General features: G+C 40.2%; 1 protein-coding gene across 1 annotated transcript in view; it reads left to right on the top strand.

The window, feature by feature from the left end:
* Positions 1-4103: 4103 nt before the first annotated feature.
* The window catches only part of pip4p2 (phosphatidylinositol-4,5-bisphosphate 4-phosphatase 2), a 65316-nt gene continuing 53851 nt past the window's right edge, over positions 4104-15568 (top strand). Inside the window, exon 1 of the mRNA XM_048596384.1 lies at positions 4104-4288. Within this exon, the coding sequence (XP_048452341.1) occupies positions 4183-4288 (106 nt within the window). The 5' untranslated portion in view covers positions 4104-4182. The remainder of the gene's footprint in view (positions 4289-15568) is intronic.

Below are 15568 nucleotides of genomic sequence, written 5' to 3'. Positions count from 1 at the left end.
CAACATTTAAAAGGCAGCTGGATGGGTATATGAACAGGGTGAGTTTAGATGGATATATGCTTGGAAATGGGACTGAATTAATTTAGAATACCTGGTCGGTGTGGACGAGTTGGACCAAAGAGTCTATTTCCATAATCTACAGCTCTATGACTCTAATACTTTCTGAATGCACCCTATTTGGTGCATTATCTTTTAATCAACTATGTTATTACTGGATATACAGAGAGGCAAGAATGGAAACCATGAGCACTGCTGCCTGACTATCATCTTGTCATTTAAAAGATAGTCATCAAATTCCATTCTCCTGGCTGCCTTCAGAGCCTGAAGGTCCAGACACATCTCAATGTCTCAAAGTTCCAGCAGATAGTCATGAAGGATTCTGTCTCAGAGAAACCAGAGACTCACTCGTGTGCAATGAAAATGGACACTCATTGAGTTGAGGATGACTGGGAGGCCTTCAGAAATATATTGTACACCATTGCTCTAGATATCCTTGGTCTAACCTCTTGTAAGCATCAAGCCTGGTTTGATGTAAACTATGTGACAATCCAGAAATGACTGGAGGGAAAACATCACCTCTTACTTCAATAACAAGTGATCGTTATCCTAGCACAAGGTCTACAAAATCATCCTCAGGACTGTCCAATGGAATCTCAGAGACATGCAGGACATTTTACACAATCAAAAAGCAGAAGAACTTCAGTCATATGGATAGCGCTGAGACTGGAGATTTTTCAATGCTCTGAAATTTGTCTATGGGCCACAGTCCTTTTGTTCCTTATCAATCTGATGCCATGAGTCAACACTTCTCACAGAAAAAGAAAGATGGGCAAAGCACTTTAACCACATCCTCTATTGGCCTGCATTCATCAATGAAACAGCAATTATTTGGCTGCCACAGGTTGCCATTAACTGTTCTTTAGATAACCTTTCCACACTGTTAGAAATAATGAACACAATCAAAATTCTATTGTGGAGAAAACAGGAAGAGATGATGCTATTCCGACTGAAGTCTACAAAGCTGGAGGTCAATATCTGGTTAGGTAACTCACTGAACTATTTCAGTCTATGAGGAAGTAACGAATGATCCTCAATAGTTTGACAATGTCTCCAAGGAACTGACCAATCTTACAACAAATGTAGTGAAATCACTCCAATGAAATATTGCCCTCCATTGCCTGGCAAAATATTCACCTGAGTTCTTCTGAACCACTTAGCACAACGTCTCAAAAGCATCTGCTTCCAGAGATTCACTGCAGTTTCAGAACAGGGTGAATAACCACTGATATAATGTTTGCAGTTAACCAGTGACAGGAGAAATGTCAAGAACAGAATACAGACCTCTGCACAATGTTTATTGACCTAACCGAGAACTTTTGCACAGTCAGTTCTGAGGGTGTGACAATGTAAATTATAGAATTTTAATAACTGTTCATGGATTGGAAAAATCAACAAAGATAACTGTTTTTCTGGAATAAACTGTTTCTTAAGACGAAAGGGACAACGAGAAACTGTTATAAAATGAGTAACAACTTGATGTGAATTAAACATTCCTGGGAAGAAGGAGTTGCAGAAACAAAATGAACAAACTGTTTTGTGGGACAGAGGATTATATGATAAACTGATGCCCCATGACAAATGGGCAGTCAGATCTGCCTGCAGAAGTAATGCTCTGAAGCAAAGGGGTTAACTGCAGGAAAAAAACTGTGTTTTAAACAGACAGCTAACCCCCAATGTAACAATGTACAAAGGAACTATTTTTGATAAGAAGGCAAGCTGCAGGCTTGAAGTCATCGAAAGTGTAATCAATGTTGGAGATGAAAGAATCTAAAGGATATCAACAATGTCGCACTGCAAACATGAAAGAGAGAAAATTGTATGAGAATCAAACACCAGAACAACTCAGCAGCAGCAGAACTTTGAAGAACAACGCTGCAGAAGGACCAAACCCTGGAAATTTCCAGAGTCAGATCACTGTTTGTTGAAATCCTGGCCAGATTTCACCATTCATCATTTAATAGCTAAGCTGGGTTGCAGGCTTATACTTGCTTGCTTGAGGGGTCTTAATAAAGTTTAAATTATTGTTTCAGTATTTGATTGTGAGATTTCTTGATAAGTAGCTGAATTAAAGGTGCTTGTGGTGATTTACCTGGAAGCTAATGAAAACATGGAAGTCACAGAAATCCACAAAACAGAAAAAGGCCCTTTGGTCCATCATGTCCACACTGGTCATAAACAACCACCTAACTATTCTAATTGTCATAATTCATCACCATAATTCATCATCATCATCATAATTGTTTGACAGTTCCACGAAGGCATACTCATTCTTGTCCTAGATTACAGTAAGTCTTCTGACCCATTCCCAGCCATTAATAGACTTAAACATGGCTAACACTAACCTGGTCTGATGCCATTCATGGTAGTGATCCAGACATCAGAATCAAGAATTGCATGAATGAAAACCTGCCAAATCTGAGATGACACCAGGTAAAGCTGAAGGATTCCAAGGATATACTTCACAATTTCCTGTTTGCCCATGATTTTTCACTAGTTGAAGATTCAGAGCTGAGGATGCAATGTAGCATGGATATGTTTTCCATTGCATGCAACAGTTTCAGCCTTATGATCATAATGAAGAAAAGTGCAGTCTTTTACCAACCTACTCCAGGACAGCAATATCATTGGCCCAAGGTTTCATTCATGGTTAGAAGCTATCAGCAGTAGAGATGTTCACATCTCGGCAGCACACTCTCTCAAACTGTCTATAATGATAGCGACAGATACAAGAATTGCCAAATTGCAGGCTTTGAAAATTTGTATGCAGCCAGAGGAGTTAATCTACCCAGCAAACTAAAACCTAAAGACCATTGTTTCTACCTACCATGTTCTACTCATGTAAGACTTAGACTGTGTATCAGCAACTTTCCAAGACATTCAACAGCTTTCACTTGAACTGATTTTTGAAGCTGAGTTGGGCTGATCATACAACCAGAATGTCTGATATATGCTTAATTACCAAATCAAACCTCCTATGGAGAATACAGATCTGGGTGCACTCTCATGGCTGTTAAAGGAAGCTCGACAAACACACTATGGAAGTTTCACTTTGGAGTTCTGATAGTGACTTCAAGACATGGGAGAAGCTCACCACACCAGGATCTCTGCACCCAGTGCAACCAGATAAAAATGTGTGTTCTCTTTTGAATGCTAGCACATGGCTCTCTCTCCCCCTCCACTGTTGCTGCCTGAATTTCTGTTTACAGGCTTTTCTGTTTTTAATTCAGATTTACAACATCAGTATTTTGTCTTTTTTATTGTGTTGCTATCACAATATGAGCTGTTAAAGTTGGAATGGTAAGTGGTGGAAACAAAACCAAAATTATTCAGGAAATCATTGGATGCTGTGATAGATGCCATCAGATTGCATGTTCTGTTGTCATTTTCTGAGAATCAACTCAAACCTTGGCCTCGAGATATTGCTTCCCTGACTCTACAGATGAGGATCAGTGCTGATGAAGGGTCCTGACCCAAAATGTCGACTTTCAAGCTTTTCTGATGCTGCCTGACCTGTTGTGTTCCTCGGGTTCTACACTGTGTTGACTCTGACTTCCAGCATCTGCAGATCTTGATATCTTTCTACAGATGAGGAATTTCAGTTATGCGGATAGATCTGGGAAATTGGGAGCATTTTCTTTGGAGAAAGGAAGGTTGAGAGGACATTTGATAAAAATGTTCAAAAACACGAAGGTCCAGACGGAGCAGATTTGAGAAAGAATGTTTCCACAGGTGGAAAGATTGTGAGGGGACACAGATTTAATGTAATTGGCAAAGGAGACAGGGAGAGAAACATTGACACATAGTGAGCGTTCATGATGTGGAAAGCACTCCCTGAGAGTGTGGTGAAGGCAGGCTCATTGGAGGTATTCATGACGGATGTGGATCATTATCTGAAAAGGAAAGGCTTGTGCAGAGCTGGTACAGACACAATGGACTGAATGGTCTCCAACAATTATGTGAGCTTCCTTTTCGTTTCAAGCTACACTCTTTCCCCTCGTTCATTCCTCTGACCTCTGCAAATCCTGTTCTTTTTCCCCTCGTGACTTAAGTAAGCTCCTCCCCGTTCGGTAAGAGTTCCTCTCTCCGATTTCATTCTCTGCTCTGCGGCCCGGGGTTGCAGTCATGGCTGATAACGGACTGGATGAACGTTCTCCGCTGCTCTCAGGAAATAATTCTGGCAATGTCACTCCTACAACGCCTCTGTACGTCGAGGAACCTAGTCCTCGGGGTGAGTGCGTGTGGCTTTATTGCAAAATCATTAAAGATATACACATAAGAAAAAAAAACCTTTTTTTGTTGTTGAAACCAAAAAAAAATGCACTCATAACGAAAGCTTGTGCGGTGAGGAAGCTTTCGGTTGTCTGCAGGCCGGCTGTGGCTCATCTGTATCAGATTGCAACAATGTCAACAATTAGAAAAAAAAATCATTATTTTTAAAATGGGAAAGCTTTCAATAGCAAACTGCAGGAAGGAATACCGCTTGATGTCGATGTGCATCGCTTAGCCCCAGCCTTGCTTTGCTGCGCACGGAGCTCACTGCAGATGTCCTCTACCTACATAGTCTGCGGGATGTTGGGGAGCAAAAGTAGAAATGCAAGTCAGCGTTATCGATGCCAGCTAGTGCCTTTCTGTTTTGCATAAACATTGTTGTGCTAACGAATGAGACAGGGTTTCTCCAGAACTTCTTTCTTTCCATTGTGAATATGTGTTGTGATGGCTTTAGTATACAAATAATAACACTCACTCTCTCTCTCTCTCTCCTCTCTCTCCCACCCCTTTAAAAAAAACTTCAATCGTACAAAGCAGCGTCTGACGCGTTTGTACAGCGCACGCCGTCCGGGTTTACAGATTAAAGGCGGTTTTCGATCATGCTGAGATTTTCAAGCATAGTCATGAGATTGTTTTTCTGGAGAGCGACCTTGCTTGTAAAATTGTGCTCTGAATCTAATACAGGCTGGGGTGGGTTGTATACATAAATAGTCTACTTTTCTGCATACAGCCTAACAATGCATTGGAAATGTTAAGCAGTTTTTCCAAAGTGCAATGCTTCCTCTTAATGAAATTGCACTGTTCACTTACAGGCTCAAACTGTTGTGAGCCAATTTAAAACGGGTAAGAACCGTTACAAACCTTGACAGAATCTTTTATTTTAGAAACAAGCCTCCTTAATGTAGAAAAATAATTCCAGTCTCTTCATTTTGTGGGGAAAACCTGCGTGCAATAAAGGACATATTGGAAAGGGTGGATTGAAAAGTAGATAACTGAAGTCAGAACTGCATATGGTTCTAATACGGTCGTAGAGCTGAACATGGTTGTAGAATGGACAAGACCGAGGGATTAAAATTGACAAACAACATGGTGAAAGGAAGTCCCGTGTGTGCATGAATGACAGAGCTGTCTAGCACGTGATCCTTTCCTGACGGACTGTGACTTCGACAGATGCTAAAGTAGTGGGTTGTTCTCTAATTGCCCACAATACCTCTACCATTAGGTTCATCACAACACTGTTGGCCAACAGGGGAAGGCACGCATAAGGGTCACAGATCCTTTAGTTAACTGTAGAAGAGGTACAACCCCTCTCTGTCTGTCTTTCTGCTGAGTAAGAGCTCATTTTCCAGTTGCTGACAGGCAGACATTATGATACCTGCAAATTTTGTTTGTGTAACTATGATCACATTTTGTTTGATCACTCTCTGGCATGTTTTCTTCAATGTAATGTTATAGAAAGTATGATACCCCTTGTCGTGGGATATATTGGAAGTACTACTTAGCATAATGGTAACACAGGATGAAGGGTCTAGGCCCGAACCGTCAGCCTTTTTGCTCCTGTGATGCTGCTTGGCCTGCTGTGTTCATCCAGCTCTGCACCTTGTTGTCTCAGATTCTCCAGCATCTGCAGTTCCTACTATCTCTCCCCCACAAATCTTGCTGTCACAACTTGAAACCACTGATTCTCCTGTAATCTGTAAATGTTGATATGCCTATGCTGGTGGGTATAGAGTGCTTCTTGTGCGGTTTCCTGTATTTAGTATTCCTTTACTGATGGTTCACTTTCAAATCCACCTGATAATTAATTTCCTATTGTATTGGTGCAGGAATAAATAAAGACAATAGCAGAAGTGTTCATGGAATCCTAAAACAATCTTAAAAAAAACAAATATGGCCCATAAATGATGATGCAAATTTTCTTCCTGACCTTTTTAAACTTTCTCCTGTTTTGTTACTTCACATCTACGAACCCTGGGTGTTCACTTATATTGATAACTAGAAGTGACACAAACAGGGTCTCGACCTGAAATGTCAGCCTTCCTGCTCCTCTGCTGCTTGGCCTCCTGTGTTCATCCAGCTCTACACCTTGTTATCTCAGATTCTCCAGCATCGGCAGTTCCTACTATTTCTGACACAAACAAGTCTAGTACAAGAGCAGAAAAATGTTACTGCATTGCTTCTGCAGTTTTGTTACTTTGTTTTTGAAAATAAACCTTTTTTCAGACGTGAGCTTCCTTCAACTGTTCACTGTCTAATGGATGTTGAATGCAAAATGGCTGGAGTTGTGTCTTCGTCCTTTTTTCTTGTGCTGTCATTTTCCACAAGTAGCTACATGTGGGCTAACAGCAAGTAATCCATCCAATTTCCATCAGTATTAATGAAAAGCTGCAAATACTGAGATTATTCTTATCCTTGTTAAAGCTTATTAATGGTTTTCTCTTCAGTACTGCCCTGCACTAGAGATAAATTTCCAAAGTGAAATGTCACATGATTTGCTAATATTCTCATTTTAAATTTGTTCTTTCAATAGATAAATGCAGCCCCTCACATTTTGGAAAGGCAGATCAGGGCAGGTCTTATACATTTAATGGTAAGGTCCCAGCATGTGTTGCTGAATAAAGACCTTGGAGTGCAGGTTCATAGTTCCTTGAAAGTGGAGTCACAGGTAGATAGAATAGGGAATAAGGCGTTTGGTATGCTTGGTTTTATTGGTCAGTGCATTGAGTACAGGAGTTGGGAGGTCATGTTGCAGCTGTACAGGATATTGGTTAGGGCACTTTGACTATTGCATGCAATTCTGGCCTCCCAGCTATAGGAAGGCTGTTGTGAAACTTGAAAGAGTTCAGAAAGGATTTACAAGGATGTTGGAGGGTTTGAGCTACAGGCGGAGGCTTAGTAGGCTGGGGCTATTTTCTCTGCAGCGTCAGAGTCAGGTGTGGCCTTTATAGAGGTTTATAAAATCATGAGGGACATGGGATAGGATAAATAGGCAATCTCTCTCTTCCCTGGGATGGGGGAAGTTTAAGGTAAGAGGGAGAAGATATAAAAGGGACCTAAGGGACAACTTTTTCATACAGAGGGTGGTGTGTATATAGAATGAGCTACCAGAGGAAGTGGTGGATGCTGGTACAATTAGAAAATTTTAAAAGGCATCTGACTTCCTATATGAATAGGAAGGGTTTAGAGGGATTTGGACCAAATGCTGGCAAATTGGACTATATAGGATGTCTGGTCAGCATGGATGAGTTGGACCAAAGGGTCTGTTTCCGTGCCGTATGTCCCAATGACTATGCTGCAAATGTTTTTAAATGAGAAAAATAGTATGGGCACATTTTTGAATAAATGAGCATTCTTAATGGAAGGGGAACATAGCCTTAATTTTGAATGGCATTCCTATCTCTATTCTTAGAAACATACAGAAATCTGTTGTTCTGCCTTCAATGTACTCAGCAGCTGAACTTCCACAGTCTGATGTAGAGAATTCTAAAGAGTTGCCATCCTCTGGGTGAAGAAATTCCCCTTTGTCTTAGTCCTAAATGACCTACCTCCCATTTTGAGACTCTGACTTCTATTCTAGCCACTCCAGTGAAAAATAGCCATCCTGCATCTACCTTGTCATACCCTGTAAAAATATTGTATCCTGCAAAGAGATCAATTCTCATTGTCCCAGACTGTAGAGAATATAGGCCCAGTCTCTTCAATCTAACCTGCCTACCCAGGAATCACTTTTTGGTGAATCTTTGTTGCATTCCCTTTATGGCAAGTATATCGTTCCTTGGGTAAGGAGTCTAAAACAGTACATATTGTTCTAGGTATGGGGTCACCAGGTGCTATATAATTGCTGCAAAACTTCTTCTTTGACTCTCATCGTCTTGTAGTAAAGGCCAACACACCATTTCCTTCCTAATTGCTTGCTGCATCTGCCTGTTGGTTTTCAGTGACTCTTGAACAAAGACACCAGTCACTTCGGGCATCTACATTTTCTACCTCACTCCGTATTCTACATTTGTTTTTTTTGCCTAAGTAGATAACTTCACATTTTACTTAATTATATTCTATTAGCCATGTTCTTACTCACACACCTTGATGCTGTTTTGTATCCTCAACTCTCATTACCCCATAGTTTTAGCATCATCAAAAAATCTGGAAATATTACAGTTTGTTCCCATGTCTAAATCACTAATATAGATTGTGAATTACTGGGTCTCTATTGTACTCTACTCATCAGAGCTTGCTAACCTGAGAATTACCTATTTATTCCTATTCTGTTTGTTGGTCAACCAACTTGTGCCAATGTATTACCTCCAGTCCCATGTGTCCTGTAATTTGTGCTTACTAACCATGTGTATGGGATCATTTCAACAGTCTTCTGTAAATTGAAACATACCATATCCACACATTTTTTGTCCCTTCTTTGTTTTGCTATTTACATTTTCAGAAAAAAAACTGTGACCGGTTAGTCAAATGTGATCTCTTCATCATAAGTCCACATTGACTGTGCCCAATCCTACCATTATGTTCCAAGTGTCCTGTAGTCACATCCTTTATAATTGATTCTGACAGTTTTCCCCTTAAAACTAACAGTTCTGTTGTTCCCATTTTCTCTCCTACTCTTAAACAGTGGTGTCACATTAGCTACTTCCCAATGTACAAATACCATTCCAAAATCTTTTTGGTTTTGGAAGATGATCACTGACTTAGTTATTATCTCTACAGCCATCTCTTTCAACACTCTGAGATGCATATCATCAGGTTCAAAAGGATTTATCAACTTGCAGCCTTGTTATTTTTTGCCAGTTAATCATTCTTGGTTTTGTATTCTTGGGAGTTTTATTGTATCTTCCTCTGTGGAGATGAGGATTAATCAAGGTTAGCCAGCACAGCTTTGTAAAGGGGAAATCATTTCTCTCAAATTTGATTTGAATTTTTCAAGGAAGCAGCTAGATGTGTAGATGAAGGTAGGGCAGTTGATGTAGTCTGTGGACTTCAGTAAGGCTTTTGAAAAGTTCTCACAGGGCATACTGGTTAAAAAGCTAAGAGTCCATGGCATCCAGGACAATTTGAGCCAATGTTGGACCCCATTTGCCAGTGGCAGGAAGCAGAGGGTGATAGTCAAAGGGTGCTTTTGTGATTGGAAGCCTGTGTCCAGTGGCATACCACAGGGTTTGATGCTGGGTCCTCTGCTGTTTGTTGTGTACATTAATGAGCTAGACATGATTGTAGGAGGTATGATTAATAAGCTTGCAGATGACACAAAAATTGATGCAGGTAAATAAAGAAGGAAAGCCTTAGACTCCAGGACAATATAGACCTACTGATCAGATGGGCTGAACAGTGGAAAATGGAATTCAATCCTGAAAAGTGACATGATTTTGGGAGGACTAACAAGGCAAAGGAGTATATGTTGAATGTTAGGATCCTAACAAGTACAGTGGATCAGAAGGACCTTGGTATGCCTGTCCATAGATCCTTGAAGGCAGGTAAGGTAGTTAGGAAGGCATAGGGGAGATATTTTCCGTAATGAATCTGTTCAGAGATGTTATATCATGCCTCTGGAGCAGATAGGACTTGAACTGGGCCTCTTGAGAAAGGGACAGTACCAGTGACCAAAAAAACCCTAGAATGCCAATGGAATAATTGCCTTTATTAGTCAGGGCATTGAATACAAGAGTAAGGAGATTATGATGCGGCTGTGTATAATGTTAGTTAGTGATGAAACACTAGTGTGTGTACACTTTTGGGCCAAGTGCTGAAAAATTGGATTAGAACAGATGGATGTTTGATCAGTATGAAAGCAATGGACTGAAGGGCCCAGTTGCGTGCTGAAATAGCTGTATGACTCTGATTTGATGAAACAGATATTAAAGTGCTGATTTTCATTCCTGATTCAGATCTGCAAAAACATAAGAATTTTTGGTTCTGTGAACCTGACCTTTCTTAAAAAAAAAAAAAAGACTGCCTGGATTTCCTATCTTGGGTGTGAGTTTGAAGTGGGTGGAATTGAAAGTTGGTGGGCTGCTTGAGGAAGCCTGCTGTGGCGATGAGTAGATGGATGGAAAGCCTACCTTGGAACTCTGGCGTTGTGTCCAAAGTTTATAAATAAAAGTTGGCAGCCCTCATTCTCAATCCCCTTACCTCTATGCATTCCCATGCTCTGTCCAAACCTTGCCAATTAATGCTCTGTTTCGCGTGCCATCCTTCCTACATACTCACTCCATGCCAATGTATACCTCTGTATCTACCCACATCATTCATGCCAACCTTGCCCCTATATCTACACACCAATGAACCACCACCCCCCCCCCGACATTCTCCATCCTAAACGGTTTCTATTCTGTTGCTATACTCGCCAATGGACATTTATTACTGCTAGCCATCTTAATACTAGCATATACCCCTTTCAACTACAATACCAACTCTTCTATTATGGATTGTGAAAAGACCTCAGGATCCATGCACAGATGAGAAGGAAATAAGAACGTATTCAATGAAGGAAGGGCTTTGCAGAGGGCACTAAATTGAGAACGAAACACTTGTTGGTCATAACATACTTACAACTTTTAAATTCCTTCACTTCCAAAAGCCTTATTAAAAACATTTTATACAAGTGCAATATCACTGGAAGTCACAATGCCATGTTAGAGAATCTAAAACCATTGGTAGCCATCAATCAAGCAAAAATGGAAGGCACACTACTATTGGTGGTGGATCTTTGTGAAATAAATCACTAATCCAGTAATGGAAATCTTCAGGCTAATGTCAATTGAGTCAAACAGAACTTTTTTTAAACACTTCATATTTTTTCTTCAGCAGAGTTTGAAAGACTAGAAGTTTTAATCCCTTGAGAGGGTCCCTGTGACAACTTGACAGTTCCAATGAGTTTATGCATTCTTTACACAAAATGTATCTACTTCTAGCAAAGTCAAAGGGGCACTTTACCTGTACAAAAGGATACCCTGGCTATTCAGCTGACTCCATGAATTTCAAATTTGGTTTTTCCTGGTCTGATCTCCATACATTTGGTTCTGGAGACCTACGTCATCAGGATCATGCAAGAGTGAACACTGCTACTTTGCAAACTACACGTATGTGAATCCTTAGCCAACTTCATTTCTGTCTGATAAAATGCTGGGTGTCAAGCTTGGGGGCAGGACTTCTGATTTCTGTTATCTTCTGTCATTTATTGCTATGATGGAGAGGCGTTCCATCCTAGGACAAATTCGGTCAAAATATTTTAGCTTTTTTCTGCCATTTCGTTATTTCCTGATACTAATTCTCTTGTCCCTGCTTGTATCACATTTGTTAATATGCATCTTTTCATTCAATTCTGAGGAAGGGTCACCAAACCTGAAACATTAACTCTGATTTTTTTCTTCACAGATGCTGCCAGACCTGCTGAGCTTTTCCAGCAACTTCTGTTTTTTTTCATTTTTACGTATCTGTAGAATTCTTTACAGTCTGTTTTTATATCTTGCTAATTTACTCCATGTTCTATTTTTCCCTTTCTTTATTAGTTTCTTGGTCCTCTCTCCAATTCTGATATGATCCCAAGCTTACTATTTTTGAGCTTTTTCCTTTGATCTGACACATTCTTTAACTTCTCTTGTTAGCCATGGTCAGGTCACCTTTGCTGCTGTGTTTTTGTGCTTTGAAGTACTATAAATTTATTATAAACTGTATTTTAATTCTTTACATACTTGACTATGTCTGTTTGCCACCTACTAATGTTTTTTTCTAACCTTCCACAAACAATTTGCTATTCTTTGTAGTACCTTTAGTTTCTTTTGTGTAAAGAGACTAGTTTGGCTTGAACTAATCACTTTCAAACTTTAATATTAAATTTTATCATGTTAAAGGAGTTGTTATAGGATGCATGCCATGTTGTTATCTATCTATCTGCATATTTTTAAATTGGCAAGTTATTTAAAAATGACATACTTGATGCTTACTGAGTTGATTGAAGAGGTTCATTGATACAGATTGCATGAATTCATATTGTTTGGTCAATGATGTGGATGTAAATCATGAAGAATACATTGGCGATAACTTGCAATTTGTAGAATTGTATGGAATATACTCCACAGGAACAAGTCATTCAGCTCAACTGGCATTTATGCTCCACTTGAGAGTCTGCCCTTTCTCTTTATCTAACCCTATCAGAATGAATCTCTATTTCTTCCTCATTTGCTTATATGGCCTCCCCTTAACTGCCTCTTTGCAGTCCATGCTGACCACTGTATGGAGTGGCAAATTTCAAGTCGTCATCATTCCCTGAGTGAAAATTTCTTAATTATCATTTTGCATTGATGGCCTTGAGTTTTGTTGTTCCCACATCCTCTCGCCTTTCCTCTACATATTCTGCCAAAACTTTTCATAATTTTAAAAATCTCTGGTTCAACAGAAAAAGACCTACCTGATCATCCTCTCCTGATAGGTATAATTCTTGTAATCTTTTTATTGAACCTTCCCCAGTACCTCTATATATTCTTTTTGTATACAGAAGTGGCGCAACCAAGGTTTGACCCATGTTTAGCATAACTTCTGTACATTTCAATTCAGCCTTCTTAGAAAATTTGTTCCTGTTAGGGTGAAGGGCAAGGCTGGTAGATGTAAAGATTGCTGGATGACTAGAGAAATTGAGGTTTTGGCCAAGAAAAAGAATAAAGCATATGTCAGGTATAGACAGCAGGGATCGAGTGATTCCCTAGAAGAGTATAAAGACAGTTGGAGTATACTTAAAAGGGAAACCAGGAAGGCAGAAAGGCGACGTGATAGTTTTGGCAAATAGGGTTAAGGAGAATCCACAGGGGATTCTACGAATATATTACGGACAAAAGAGTATTTAGGGAGAGAACAGGGCCCCCTTTAAAAATCAGCAAGGCTGCCTATGTGTGGAACTGCTGGAGGTGGAGGTGACACTAAATGAGTATTTTGCATCAGTGTTTACTGTGGAGAATGATGTGGAAGATGTAGAATGTGGGGCCAAAAAAAATGACATCCTGAAAAATCTCTACATTACAGAGATGATGCTGGACGTTTTAAAATATATAAAGGTGGATAAATCCCCGGGACCTAATCGGGTGTACCCTAGAACTCTGTGGGAAGCTAAGGAAGTGATTGCTGGGCCCCTTGCTGAGGTATTTGTATCATCGATAGCCACAGGTGAGGTACTGGAAGTTGGCAAATGTGGTGCCACCATTTAAGAAAGGTGATCGGGAGAAGCCAGGGAGCTTTAGACCAGCGAACCTAATATCGGTGAATGGCAAGTTGTTGGAGGGAATCCTGAGGGATGGGATTTACATGCATTTGGAAAGGCAAGGACTGGTTAGGGATAATCATCATGGCTTTGTGCATGGGAAATCGTGTCTGACTAACTTGATTGCGTTACTTCAAAAAAACACAGAGGATTGAGGGAAGAGTGGTGGACGTGATCTATATGAACTTCAATAAGGTGGTCGACACGGTTTCTCATGGTAGATTGGTTAGCAAGGTTAGATCACATGGAATACAGGGAGAGCTAGCCATTTGGACACAGAACTGGTTTGGAGGTAGAAGACTGAGGATGGTGGTGGAGGATTACTTTTTCAGACTGCAGGCCTGTCACCAGCGGAGTGCCACAAGGATTGGTGCTGAGTCCACTGCTTTTCATCATTGATATCAATGATTTGGATGTGAACATAAGAGGCACGGTTGGTAAATTTGCAGATGATACTAAGATTGGAGGTGTAGTGGACAGCGAAGAAGCTTACCTCAGTGTACAATGGGACCTTGATCACCTTGCCCCTTTGGCCCATCTGAAGTGCTACATTTTGGAAAGGCAAATCAGGGCAGGACTTATACACTTAATGGTAAGGTCCAGGGGAGTGTTACTAAACAGAGATCTCGGAGTGCAGATTCTTTGAAAGTGGATTCCCAGGTAGACAGGATAGGGAAGAAGGCATCTGGTATGCTTGCCTTTATTGGTCAGCGCATTGAGTTGTAGGAGTTGGGAGGTCATGTTGTGGCTGTACAGGATATTGGTGAGGCCACATTTGGAATACTGTGTGCAATTCTGACCTCCTTGTTATAGGAAGGATGCTGTGAAACTTGAAAGGGTTCAGAAAAGATTTAGAAGGATGTTGCCAAGGTTGGAGGGTTTGAGCTACAGGGAGAGGCTGAATAGGTTGCAGTTGTTTTCCTTGGAGTTTGAGGTTGAGGGGTGACCTTAGAGGTTTATAAAATCATCAGGGGCATGGATACAGTGAATAGTCAAGGTATTTTCACAGGGTGGCGGAGTCAAAACCAGAGGTCATAGGTTTAAGGTGAGAGGGGAAAGATATAAAAGGGACCTAACGGGCAACTTTTCTATGCAGAGGGTGGTGCATGTATGAACTGCCAGAGGAAGTGGGAAGGCTGACACAATTCCAACATTTAAAAGGCACCTGGATTAGTATATGAATAGGAAGGGTTTGAAGAGATATGGATAAAATGCTGGTAATTGGGAGTAGATCAATTTAGGATATCTGGTTGGCATGGAAGAGTTGGACCAAAGGGTCTGTCTCCATACTGTACAGCTCTATGACTATGACAAAACCCGTAGTTTGAATTTTCAATGTTAACCTGTGTCACTATTTTAATTTGATATATTTGTGTTCCTTGATTCATTTGTTTTGAACCGTATTTAGGATCTTACTTTCTATGTGCTCTTTCTTAAATATGTTATGAGCCACTTAGCTGTGTTGAAGTTCATTTACCAGTTATGTTCTCCTTCTGCAGATTTATTAAAGTTGTTTGTGATTTGCTGCTGTCCTTTTCAGCATTGATTATTCTGCTCTTAACAGCAATTACCATATCTGACATCATCCATAAAAGTTGAAATTGATATAAATTTAGAAAAACAGTGGTGACCAATAGTGGTCCTGCCCTTCTGTCATTCAAAGCAACTAACCTTTCCCTCTACTCTCTGCTGTCTGCCTTGCAGCCAGTTAGATATCCATTCTGTTGCTTGTCAGCATCAAGTAAGGTCTGGCTGAGATACTCAAAACCTAATGGAACCAGGGGACAGGTGATTGTTATGTTAAGTAAGGGATTTATTGGGTGAGAACTTGAGTGGATGTAATAATGGGGAACATTATCAGTGTGATTGAGTTTTGTAACTTGTAAGGTGAATTAAAACTTGCTAGACAAAAATTATAACAAAAACATAAATTGCTGGAAAAGCTCAGAAGTCTGGCAGCATCTGTGGAGAGAAATCAGAATT

This window comes from Rhincodon typus, chromosome 4 (assembly GCF_021869965.1).
Source record: "Rhincodon typus isolate 14 chromosome 4, sRhiTyp1.1, whole genome shotgun sequence".
NCBI lineage: Eukaryota > Metazoa > Chordata > Chondrichthyes > Orectolobiformes > Rhincodontidae > Rhincodon > Rhincodon typus.
The sequence above is the reverse complement of the archived record's forward strand: the minus strand, read 5'-3'. Positions and strand labels throughout refer to the sequence as shown.